The sequence below is a fragment of the Lissotriton helveticus genome, chromosome 11, assembly GCF_964261635.1.
Source record: "Lissotriton helveticus chromosome 11, aLisHel1.1, whole genome shotgun sequence".
Lineage (NCBI taxonomy): Eukaryota > Metazoa > Chordata > Amphibia > Caudata > Salamandridae > Lissotriton > Lissotriton helveticus.
Window position 1 is genome coordinate 833754477 of NC_136072.1, and position 12444 is coordinate 833766920.

Genomic DNA, 12444 nt, shown 5'->3' on the forward strand with positions numbered 1-12444 from the left:
GTAATTTTGCTTTGCCTGGTCGTGATTGACTTATTTTACTATTTCTCTTTCAAGTTCCAGTTGTCATTATTCAGTTTTCATGTCTTGTACTTGCTGTGACTATCTCTTCTCTTTCTGCATCTCGCTTTGCTTGTGATACCCATCTTTCTCTTCTCGAACGACTGCGATACTTCTTTGTCAGCTGACCTTCACATTTTTCTCTGATAGGTTGCAGTGTTGCGATGTCTTGTGTTTGAGTCTTTCGTCAGCTATGATTCTGCAACTTCTGCATCCTGGCTTTGATAAACTGCTTTGCTTATGGAAAAGGAGGGTGGGATTTTGAAAAACTGTCACTGAAGTAAAGTGTTATCATGCACTGCATTTACCATAATGCATTTGCGCAAACTGAGTAATGGGAAGCGAGGCAGTGTCCTCCCACTCTGGGTTTTCTATTTGCTTGTCATATTTCGGTTGCGTCTCTCCAGTGTCTTTTTTTAAAATTTCCCTATGTTTCTCTGCCTCATGTTGGCTCTAATGCACTTGATTTGGTATTACATATTGGCTGTGACCCAGCTTTTTCTGTGGAGTCGTCCGTTTTTAAGTAAGCTCTTCAGTTGTTTGCATGGTTCTCCCATGAACTTTCTTTTCTTCACAGGGTTCAAGCAGTAATTAATCCTGAGGTTGCTGTGGTGGGCGATGGTAAATGTTCCTTCCATTCGCCAAGCTGGTGGAAGACTGAAATACTGCATATTCTTGGAGAAGTTCAATCAACCCTGTCACCATTTCTTTTCCGGTAGTTCTTATTATTTTTTACAGAGTGGATGCTGAAAAGGGGAGTCCCGTGGTTGTTCACAGGACTAGTGCTGCAGATGATCGTGTTTTCTGTTTGTATTGCTTTTATAGTGCTGTATACTGCCAAGCCCTGCAGTTAATTAATGAAGAGGAGTGCTCAGAGGGGAAGTTATGATTGCAGTTATCGGGTCTCCAGACACCCTTGGAATGTTGCTTGTTTTTCAGCTACCGAGGGCTCAAAGACATGTTGTTCTAAATGCTTATTATGCCCTGTACAACGATTCTTCATTCTTAAGCGAGCAAAGTGAGTGCATGGCTGTGCCTGCCGAACACCTCAGAGCTTGTTCGCAGTGTGTTCTAAGGGCACTGTTAGGATTGAACAGTGCATATGACTACTTTTTGGTCAATAAGTTCTAAAATCGTTTCAGTAGGGTCCAAATAATAATTCCAGGCAAAACAACTACTGTAATATGTAGTATTAAAAGTCTCCGAATCATCACTAAGTGGTAGCGGACTTGAATGGGTTTATACCCCAAAAGGCAGGTGTGAGAAGAGAATACAAGAATGTAAATGCTAATGGGGAAAGACTACATTTGTGCTTTAAAAATGTCAAGATTAAAAATTCTTGCAGGGTTCTCGCTAATGCCTGTCAGTATGGTGCGTTGTTTGTGAAATCTCATAGACCCTTGGTGTCGGCAGCAGGCAAATCCTTATTAACCGGCTCCTCCTCGAGGCCAGAAGGCATTTTTGAGGGCTGCAGACAAGTACTTAGACTCTGCCCTTCGCTTTCAGTTCCACTGTGACTTGCGCATGCGATGGCATCCGCTAGAGTACCATTTCTCACAGAGGAGGGTGAAGGGTCAAAAAACAAACTCCACCACCCCGAACCCCCTATTAATCACATGTAAACACATAAAGGGGTGTGGAGGACTAAGCCCAATAAAGATGAAGAGATAAGCTGTGGCACAAATATGTGTTTTGAAAAACTGCCCTTACTCACACACAAATGTGTGTGACATGCTTCATCAGCGGGTCTGCTTACAAAACGCACCCGCGTAGCCACGCACTTGGCGGAGCATAGGGAGGCGGAACACAGAACACAAAACACATAGACAGGGACAAACACAAATGTGACTAACAGTGATCACAACAATAAGTGTTACCCTTAAGACTGGATGAGTGATAGACAAAAATTGCAGTTAGATAGTGCTCATTAAAACTGGCTCATGAATACCTGTTAAACCTTTATTTATAGGTTCCAAGGTCAGGATTAAAATGTGTAAAGGATGAAAAGTGTTTAGGCAGGAAATCAGGTTCCTAAAACACTCCTCCTTAGACTGCGGTGGTCCGCTAGAGTACACCTTAAGCACAAGAGTCCTGCCTACATTTCTGCCGGTTCACCATATCTTAAATAGACGTCTAGCTGCAGATTACTTACCTTAGAATTATTTCAAGGTGTTAGAGTGAATCCAGGAAAGTGTTCATGAGCAACCAGTTGGTGGCTTTGTTTTGCTCCACATAGTGTTGACGTCGTGCGCACCGGAAATGACATGCACCCAGTGCACAGACGTTTGTTCTAGTCTTTCCGCGCCAGTCAGTGCAGATCCAGAGAGAGCTACACCCAGTCATTTCTTTACTGACCTTTTTTTGGCTTTTTGTCCAAGTCTTTTTTGAGATCTAATCCTGATGTGGCAGGACGTCAACTAGGAAGGGCAGCTTCAACCCCTTCTGCGCCTGTCACTGGCAGATGTGGGTGATGGACCTGTGCATTTTTTGCCTCTAGTGCCTCAAGCGCGACCACAACTTGAAAATCTGTGTCAACTGCCGTGCAATGCAACCCAAGGCCTTCAGGGAACGCTTTCTCAAGCTCTTTGCCACGCTGTTATGGTCTCGATCCCGTTTGAGAGGAAGGTCACAAGATCTCTCGCACAGTTCAAGATCCTCTTCGCGCTCAAAGTTGTCCTTGGGTAAGTCCCACTGCAAGAAGAAGAGGAAGAAGTTTAAGAGGTCTTTGACTTGGCGCTATCCATAGAAGTCAACTGAGGAAATGAGGGAGCATTGTCATTCGAGGCCATGTCACCTCGAACACGCCTGCGACGCCCACCCAACTCAGAGTTCTATGAGGACATGCACCTCATATTTGGGCCGCCCATTCCTGCTGGTGTGCCTTCAGGCCCTGCAGGTTTGGGAGGGTCCCCCACTGGTTCTTGGTTGGCGTTTCCATCACCGGCTTTAGTTGGGCCCCTTGTATCCATGCATGGATCTATACCAGCCCCGGTCATACCACTTCAACCTTCTCCTGCCCAATGTCAACACCTCCGGTGGTGCCATTTCCAACATTCCACAAAGTCTCCAGCACCTACTCTGGGAGGAGTTTGACTGGTCCCTGGACCCTAGATCCTAACGTGGACTGGTGTGAGAAACTGTCTAACGCTAGTAGACTGGATGAATGGTCTCTTCTCCTACTGTGGCTACGGAGGAGGGATCCTCGTTTGCCATGGTGGTGAGAAGGACAGATGAGGTCTTGGACCTTAGCATACCCTCAGTGGCAGTCAAGACTAACATCTTCACAGGGGTGCTTCGGCCCAGATTGACCCCCTCAGAACTGCTTCTCCCCTTTAGTGAAGCCCTCACAGATGTCTTGCTTGGGACTTGGTCCGAACCCTGCACAGGGACACCTGTGAACAGGATGATTGCCCGACGCCACCGCTCCACCTCATTTTGATTTTTTTGATTTTTTTGTTGTCTTTTTTTGTTTAAATATGTTTATTGCATTGTATGTCATTTTACATCATTACACATGTGAAGATAAATGGTTGACTATGCCGTATTCCAGAATATTCATCACAGATCACTGCAGTTATACATAAACATTAAGGAGGTCAGCCGTAATGATAAATTTAAGGGCAACGTAGTTAAAGCAGCATGTCAATGTCATTAGTTACAGACGTATCAAAGAGAGAACAATGATCAACAGTGGCAGTGATAAAGCAAGTGCTGTTTCCCGATACCGCATCAGAGATTTGTTCAGTTCAGAGCACAGGTAATGCTATGGCTACGGATTAAGGTAATGTGAGCACATCAGTAATGCAACATATGTCCAAAGCTTTATATCAAACTAACAAATGTAAAGAACAATCTGAAAATTACGGAAACAAGAGACTGGGTGATGTCGAACAGCGAGTGCGTATGTACTTGTGATGCTCCCGGGGTAGGCGGGGAACAGGGATGTGTGGTGCTATATCAATAGTAAGGATCAAACTACAAAGCCGGCTAAGTGCGCAGTGGGCGGGGAGGGGGAGGGGGGGTGGACAGGGGAGGGGGGTGGGAGTGGGGGGAGAAGGGAAAAGAGGGAAGCGGGGGAAGAAGAGCTCAGCCAGAATTATGCGAAGAGAGGCACTAGTAACTAAACGATGCCACTCTGCAGGCACGCCTGATGGTATGTCGTCAAGGTGCTATCCCAGTCCTGCGCAATGGGATACTTGCGGAGCCCCGCTTTCTCTTCTCTGTGCAACGCTACACTTTCTGCCCTAGCCCAGTTATCAAACGAATCACGCCAATGTGACACTTGGGGGGGGTGCACTATTCTTCTAGCGCTTGGTAATGAGGCGTTTCGCAGTTATCAGCCCCAGGTCCCAGAATCTCGCCTGGACTTTCATCTGTTTCTTTCTTTTGAACAAGCCCAATAGGCAAGCTTCCCATGTATGCGGCAAGCTGCCTCTTGTCGCTTTTGCTAAGGTACCTGATACTGCGGTCCAGTATGTGTGTAGTAAAGGGCATGTCCAGAGTACATGTAAGAGTTGTGCGCCCACAAGTCCGCATCTGGGACACGCTGAGGTATTAAGTCCGAAGTACCGGTTGAGCTTATCTGGAGACAGTTAGGCACGGTGCACAATATAATATTGTATAATCTTGAAGCGTGCATTTCGCGGTATATTGAGTGACCCGGCTAGTATCTGTGTCCATTCTCTGTCTGTCCAGTACCGGCCTCTATCGGCTGTCCATTTGTCTCGCAGCCGCTGTGACGAGAACTGCGTGTGCGTGTGCAATGCCTGGGCGAGCCAATGCACTATGTGTGAGCCGTTTCCCATCACATGCAGGTATTGAATGAGCAGATGTGTTGGCGGCTCCTCCGTTAGAGTCCCCCAGTACCGCGTCAGTGTATGCAGTAGCGTCGCGTGTGTCAGGAATTGCCCAGCTGGTAGGCCTGTGTTGTCTGCTAGAGACGCAAAAGAAAGCAGTGCGCCATCTGCAAACAAATCTCCCAGGCTCTCCAAATCAACTGCCGCCCAGCTGCCCAGCGCAGTTTCCGTGAGAGTGCCTCCCTCCCAAGGTGTACCCAGTAGTGGCAGGTTGGGCGCATACGGCGTGGTGGTGTGTGTACGTTTCAGGCTCCTCACGTAGCACTTTCTCGCCACCGCGAGGTGTAGTTGATCAGGGCAGCGGGTCTTAGTTAAGGGATGAAACAGTGCGTGTATCTGTGGAACCGTCAGGACTACGTCATCCGAGGCAGTGTCTCCCAGGTTCTTCCCACTCAGCCAGTAAGCGACTCACTGCAGCTGCGCTGCTAGGTAATAAAGCTCGTGGTTAGGGACCGACAACCCTCCGCTCTCCGTTGCAGCATATAGAGTCTTCAACGCAACTCTGGGGCGCCCCGTGTTCCAGATCAATCATCTGGTCAGAGCTTCCAGTTCCTGGAAAATCCGAGTAGGGACATATACCGGTAGATTTGCATAATAGTACAGTAGCCTAGGCAGCGCAACCATCTTTGCCAGTGTAATGCGACTGGGGACGTTCAACGGGAGAGAGTTCCAAAAGGACACTTGAGCTGTAAGTGACGAAATTGCTCTCGTGAAGTTACCTTCCAACAAATCAGCAGGTTCACGGTATATCTGAATCCCCAGATATCTAAAAACGGTTGGGTACCAGAGGAGTCGCTCACCCATTCCCGTAATGTCGCACTCCGGGGTGTCCATGGCGAAAGAGTATGCATCTGATTTCGCCCTATTAACACGAAGTCCCGACACCTCTCCAAAAGTGCTTAATATGGCAGTGAGCGCACATGGAAAGCGAGTCAGGTCTTTAACGTAGATCAGTAGATCATCAGCATACAATGACTCCTGTGGGCTGGCTGTGGGAGCCCTGGGCTTCAGTGGCGGCCATATTGGGTGTGGGGCCCGGGCGGGGCGGTCTAGTGGTGCAGGCGACGGACAGTTTATTAAGGAGGCATCCCAGGAGGCTCGCCCTTGCCATTCTTGGTCCCGCTGAACTGCGAGCGGGCGCGAGACCTCCCAGAGCGCTTCCAGGCGCTGTGTTCGACTGATGCGCGATTTAGCAGCGCGTTTTAAAAGAAACTTGTTTTTTTATTTGCCTTACTGTTTTTTTTGGTAACCCTCGCTTTTAAACTTGAGCGCCCTCACTTGCACTGTAATAGTTGTCTCACCGCGTTTTTGCGGGTCCCGGTCTCCTTTGGGCTGGCTGTGGGAGCCCTGGGCTTCAGTGGCGGCCATATTGGGTGTGGGGCCCGGGCGGGGCGGTCTAGTGGTGCAGGCGACGGACAGTTTATTAAGGAGGCATCCCAGGAGGCTCGCCCTTGCCATTCTTGGTCCCGCTGAACTGCGAGCGGGCGCGAGACCTCCCAGAGCGCTTCCAGGCGCTGTGTTCAACTGATGCGCGATTTAGCAGCGCGTTTTAAAAGAAACTTGTTTTTTTATTTGCCTTACTGTTTTTTTTGGTAACCCTCGCTTTTAAACTTGAGCGCCCTCACTTGCACTGTAATAGTTGTCTCACCGCGTTTTTGCGGGTCCCGGTCTCCTGTGGGCTGGCTGTGGGAGCCCTGGGCTTCAGTGGCGGCCATATTGGGTGTGGGGCCCGGGCGGGGCGGTCTAGTGGTGCAGGCGACGGACAGTTTAAATAAGGAGCGATGCTTACGCGCAGCGGTCACGCGCAGCGGTTGCGCCGGATCACCGCCGGAGTCACGCCAGAGTCCAGCCCGTCTGCGCCCGTCAGCGTCCCGGAGGCGGGCGGGGCGGCGGACGGGGCTCAACCATCGCCCGACTCCGGCATAGAGTCCTCTTGGCGCCACTATACATCTGGTGAGTTACGCTCACTTCGCCCTTTCCCCCCCCTCACGGGGGCTGCCGTACCGTCTTTCCCGGTCGGTTCAGGGGTAAGTGCTGTTGCCCTGGATGCGGTTGGCGTCCGAGTTGTACCGTGTTTTCCTCCCCATAGAGACCGACTGAGCATGCTGACCATCTTTGCATGCTGTTAAATACTAGATCTCTTGCCAGACATGCGCAGGAGATTTATGATCTCTTAGAGTTGGAAAAGCCCCTTTGTCTCATGCTAACTGAGACTTGGTTGGGGGATTTTTCCAACCCTGATGTGGCAGCGGCCATCCCTCCTGGTTATAACATCTACAGGCAGGATAGACCTAAGGGTAGGGGCGGAGGTGTGGCCCTGGTGGTGCAGGAAAGCGTGGTTTGTTCCATCTTGCCGATTGATGACATCCGGGGCTCTGAGTCCCTTGCTTTTTCCATCACCTTGGCACCCCACCATTCCTTTAAGGGTTTGCTGGTGTACAGACCACCTGGCCCTTTGGGCACTTTTCTTGAAGATTTCGAGTCTATCCTATCTGGGCTGGTGCTGAAAGCAGCTCAGTGCATTGTCGCTGGAGACTTCAATCTCCACATGGATATTCCATCCGACTCGGGTACCACCAAACTCTTGGAGGCTACTGCCCCCTTGGGCCTATCGCCGTTTCTTGTGGGACCCACCCACGTGAAGGGGCATACCCTGGACCAGGTGTTTTCTACCTTTCCCCTTGAGGTGAAGGAGATAATTCCGGTGCTGTGGTCTGATCACTGGTTGGCCAAATTCTTGGTTAAAGGCGCGATGAGACCTGTTAATATGGGGTCTCAGCAACAGCGACGCGCCCACCGGGCTTATCACTCTGTAACACCGACAATGCTTGCGCAGGCAGCTCTTGACCATCCGTGCCTTTGCATGGGTGATCTTGAGAAGGGCTTGGAAGTCCTGCAGGGCTGGCTAGTGGACAGACTTGATGACCTTGCCCCAGTGATGGCCCCTCGTTCTACTTCGAAACGGGTTTCAGCCCCGTGGTTCACGGCGACATTGGCGTCTGCCTGGCAGTCTTGCAGGGCGGCGGAAAGAGCGTGGCGTGCCCAATACGACCCTGAGGCTAAACTGCGTTATAAATCTGCGGTGAAGGCCTATCAACGGGACATCCGTTCTGGGAAAAGGGTTTACCTTGCGGGGAGAATAGAGGTTGCCTCTAACTCCTGCAAGGAAATCTTTTCCATTGTGAAGGAATTTACTGCTCCCCGCTCGAATGTTGCCCATGATATGCCTTTAAAGTCCTGGGCGGCGGACCTTGCCAAGTTTTTTACTGACAAGATTAAGCTTATCCAGGACTCTTTCCATCGGGCGGAGCCTGCAGGTGTAGGTTGTACAAGGGAGGATCTCCACTTGCCTGCTACAACTGGCCCGTCGCTGGTAGTCTTCCCGCTTTTGTCAGCCGCCGAGTCGTTAGGACTCTTGGGCGCTCTTAAGTCCGGCTCGCCTCTGGACCCTTGCCCGGCAAAGTTCCTCTCTAGAATGGCGGAAGTCCTAAACCCATTGGTCAACCCGTTACTCAATTCATCATTGAGCCAAGGCTTGGTCCCATCAGCCTGGAAACAGGCCATGGTGATCCCTTTGCTGAAAAAGCCTGGCCTTGACCCGGAGGTGTTGGTCAATTACAGACCAATTTCTCTCTTGCCTGCCTTGATGAAAATTGTGGAGAAGCACATTCAAACGGTGCTCTCCAATTTTTTGGAAGGGCATGAGCTTTTGCATCCCTCCCAATCAGGCTTCCGCCCTAATCTCAGTACTGAGACGGCACTCCTGGAGGTGTCGGAAGACATCAAAGGAGTTCTGGATTCTGGAGGCAGGGCCATGCTGGTCATGTTGGACCTGTCGGCGGCGTTTGACACCGTCCCCCATGATCGCCTGCTCTCGAGACTCTACGAGATAGGCCTCAGGGGGACGGTGTTCAGCTGGTTTGTTTCATTTCTAGCCGACCGCCGACAAACGGTCTGGACCCCGCCGGATTCTGCTGTGATGCCGCCACTGGGTGTTGGGGTCCCTCAGGGCTCTATTTTGAGCCCGACCCTCTTCAACATCTTTATGACCCCTTTGGCAGCTCTGGCGGAGTCTTTCGGGGCCTGGATCGTGTCCTATGCAGACGACACTCAGCTCCTCTTCTCCTGTGAGAGGGGAGGAGATTTTAATGGGGAGAGCATCCGGGATTGCCTTGGGGCCGTTTTCAGATGGTTTCATTTGAGTGGCCTCAAGTGCAATCCAGAGAAATCTGAGGTGCTCTTCTTTGGGTGTGCATCTGACCCTGACTGGCACGGCTGGTGGCCTATTGACATGTTTCCACCTTCCTCTCCTTCTTTAGTTGCCAAGAACTTGGGGGTGAAGATGGACAAGGGTCTGTCGATGAGAGCCCAGATTCTGGGAGTGACGGGTTCTTGCTTCGGTCTCCTGAAGGTACTTAGAAAGTTTCTACCCTTGTTATCGGAAGAACATCGGAAACTGACTGTGCAGGCTCTGATCGGGTCCAGGTTGGACTATGCCAACGTCCTTTACCTGGGCCTGCCGGAGTATCTGTTACAGCGCCTTCAGGTGACGCAGAATGCGGCGGCTAGAGCCATTTATGGCTTAAATAGGCGAGCCAGGGTGTCGGGCCTCTTGCAGGCCCTGCACTGGCTGCCTATTCGCAACCGCATTATTTTTAAGACGCTGACTTTGACCTTTAAGGCCTTACACTATGGAGGTGCGAAGTATCTCCAAAGGAGATTGTCCTTTTATCATCCGGCCCGGGCGCTCAGATCTGAATCACAGTTTTTGGCTGTTGTGCCGCGCGTCCAAAAAGCTCGCATCGGAGGCCGCTCCTTTGGTTTGCGCGCCCCCCAGCTGTGGAACGCCCTGCCGCTGACACTTCGTGGTGCCACTAGTCTGTTGGCCTTCAGGAAGGGTCTTAAGACTTGGTTGTTCACTTTATAGGCTCCTTTTCCGTTTATTTTATTTCCTGCTGTTTTTATTGTCGTGTTGTGTTACTCTCTGTAGGTCTCGCTGTGAAAGCGCCAGGATACTCTTTTTGAGTCGCTGCGCGCTATATAAAAAAAATAGTAACATAACATGACACTGAATGTACCCCGTCAACCAAGGGGATACCCGAATCTGCGCCGGAAGCGCACAACTACGCCGCCAAGGGTTCCATCATGAGCGCAAAAAATCAGGGGGGAGAGGGGGCAACCCTGTCTGGTGCCTCTTCGAACACGGACCGAATCAGAGAAAAGTTTGCCCGTGCGTACACGCACCACAGAGTCAGAGTAAAGGAGCTCCACCATACGAAGATAGGCAGCACCCAGATCAAACTTCGCCAGTACCTGCATGAGGTAGGGCCATTCCACTGAATCAAACGCTTTCTCGAGATCTAGAATCACACATCCCGAGCGAGGCCATCGGGATACGGCCAGATTCTGCACGCAAAATAGCCATCTAAGATTATAAGACGTGTTGCGAGTGGGTACAAAACCGTTCTGATCAGCGTGTACCAGTGCAGGGACCAAAGGCGCCAATCTCTGGGCCAGCGCAGATGCTAGGATCTTGTAGTCCGTATTAAGGAGGGCAAGTGGCCTGTAAGATCCCATATTAAGCCCATCTTTGCCAGGCTTCAAAAGCAATATCACAATCGCCTTATTCAGAGTGGGTGGGAGAGCAGCATCCCCTATCGCCGCCGTATAGGTCCGTAAAAGCTCGGGGATGAGGATAGTGGCGTAGGCCTTATAAATCTCCGCAGGCAGGCCATCGGGGCCTGGGGTTTTACCGTTGGAAAGGGAGAATATAACAACACGAAGTTCCTCCGCTGCAAGTGGCGCACCCAGGTCCTCGCGTTGCGCATTAGTGACCGTTGGTAGCGGTAATTCCGAAAGGTACCTGGAGATATCCTCCCCAGTGGCTCGTAATCGGGAACGATACAGGTTCACATAATGACCCGTAAAAGCCTTGTGTATGGCCCTCTGTGTGTATACCACTGTATCTTGTGCGGTGCGGATTGACAGCACCGGTAGCGTTTGTGTGTCTCGTTGTATCAGCCAAGTCAATAGCTTGCCCAGCTTGTCCCCAGTGTGGTGCGTGCGTGCCGACTGTGCAGCATAGTATAAGTTCTTCAGTCTATCTAGAAGTTGTGCATGTTGCTCACGGGCATTCACTAACCTCGTATCATCACCCTCCGCTGCCTCCTGCTCGTCGACCTAGAGAACTAAACCGGGTCTTGGCTCTCACTCAGCAAGGCTGAGCCCGTAATATAATAGAACAAAACAACTGCCAATGCTGAGACTGACTATACAAATTTTTGAAATAGTATCATGAAAGAAAACATGAAACTCTGCTTTACAGATTGCAACTTAGTAACAATTTATTATTCAATCTTCATTTAATTTCTCAAATATTTTTTCAAAGAGCAACATATCTTAGTTATGCATTTCACTACATAAAACCACAAACATTTTACAGGGAAAAACTGATGAGGACACTGTAAAACAATTTCATCACCATGCACTTGGCCAATTCACAATCATGTCACATTCATACAAACATACATCCTAAGTACAAAACAAGATGAACAATGAAAACAAGGGGGTCCCTTTAACACATCTACGTGTATGATTGAACAATGAATGCATCATATGTCAACAACTTTTTTGTGTTCAGGGACCAGGTAGGTCGACGCGTTTCGAACCCCAGTTGTTAAGTGGGTTCTCCTCAGGACCAAAAACTCTCTTATGATCTCCAGCTCGTGATTGTAATCCAGATATGCCAAACTCCGAATATCATACAATGACAACACGTGAGTTGCACGGTTGTGTGTGTCCATTAATCCTTCCGTATGTAGCTAGTGGTTCTCTTCCAGGGGATCCTCATCAATAGTCATAAGCACTGAATATTCCCGCCCATGTGCGGGACCCCGGAAACAATATAAAAATATATATGTAAAAAACACATATATCTCGCTCCACATATATGTATGTACATATATTATTTTTCTCACACCAATGCAGCTCCATAACTGAGGCTAAAAACAATGTAAACACATATACATGCACTGCAATTAGCAAGAAAAGCAAAAGAAAAAACACATCAGGTCAAATAACCTTTGAACTTTGTGTTTTAATGAGTAGACCACTCATAAATCCTGAAAATTGCTTGTAAATAGACATTGTTAGCCCTCAGGCTGCATTGCAAAACAATAGCATAGAAAATGAAACCATTTTCAACAAAAAAACTGGCACCGTGCCTTTAAGGCAGCCATGACCCTGGGCTTCCCATCATGCCTCAGGGGTGACAGTTAGGTCAGTTGTTCTTTCCGCTCCTTCAGTCAGGACCCTGGTGAAACAGCTCCCTTTTCTTTTTGGCTTTTTGTCAAAAAATATTCTTGTTATCTACAATTTTTTGCTTTCACTCGACGTCTTTTGGACTTAGGGTGTTACTGCTACCTTTTTTAGGCTTAAAAAAGGTGATTTTTCTGTCAAAGATGCCTTCTCTCTTTGACAAGTGCCCTTCATGTGGAAGGAAGATGGCCAAGACTGACACTCATTCAGTGTG

At 49.4% G+C, this 12444-nt stretch overlaps 1 protein-coding gene across 3 annotated transcripts in view; it reads left to right on the forward strand.

The window, feature by feature from the left end:
• Positions 1–12444, forward strand: part of GPAT2 (glycerol-3-phosphate acyltransferase 2, mitochondrial) — a 1306638-nt gene that overhangs the window by 540274 nt on the left and 753920 nt on the right. For 2 of the 3 annotated variants that reach the window (XM_078667014.1, XM_078667015.1), the window contains exons 6-7: positions 635–772; positions 3713–3814. In XM_078667014.1, the coding sequence (XP_078523140.1) occupies positions 635–772; positions 3713–3814 (240 nt within the window). The remainder of the gene's footprint in view (positions 1–634; positions 773–3712; positions 3815–12444) is intronic. The other variant, XM_078667016.1, reaches the window with a different exon arrangement.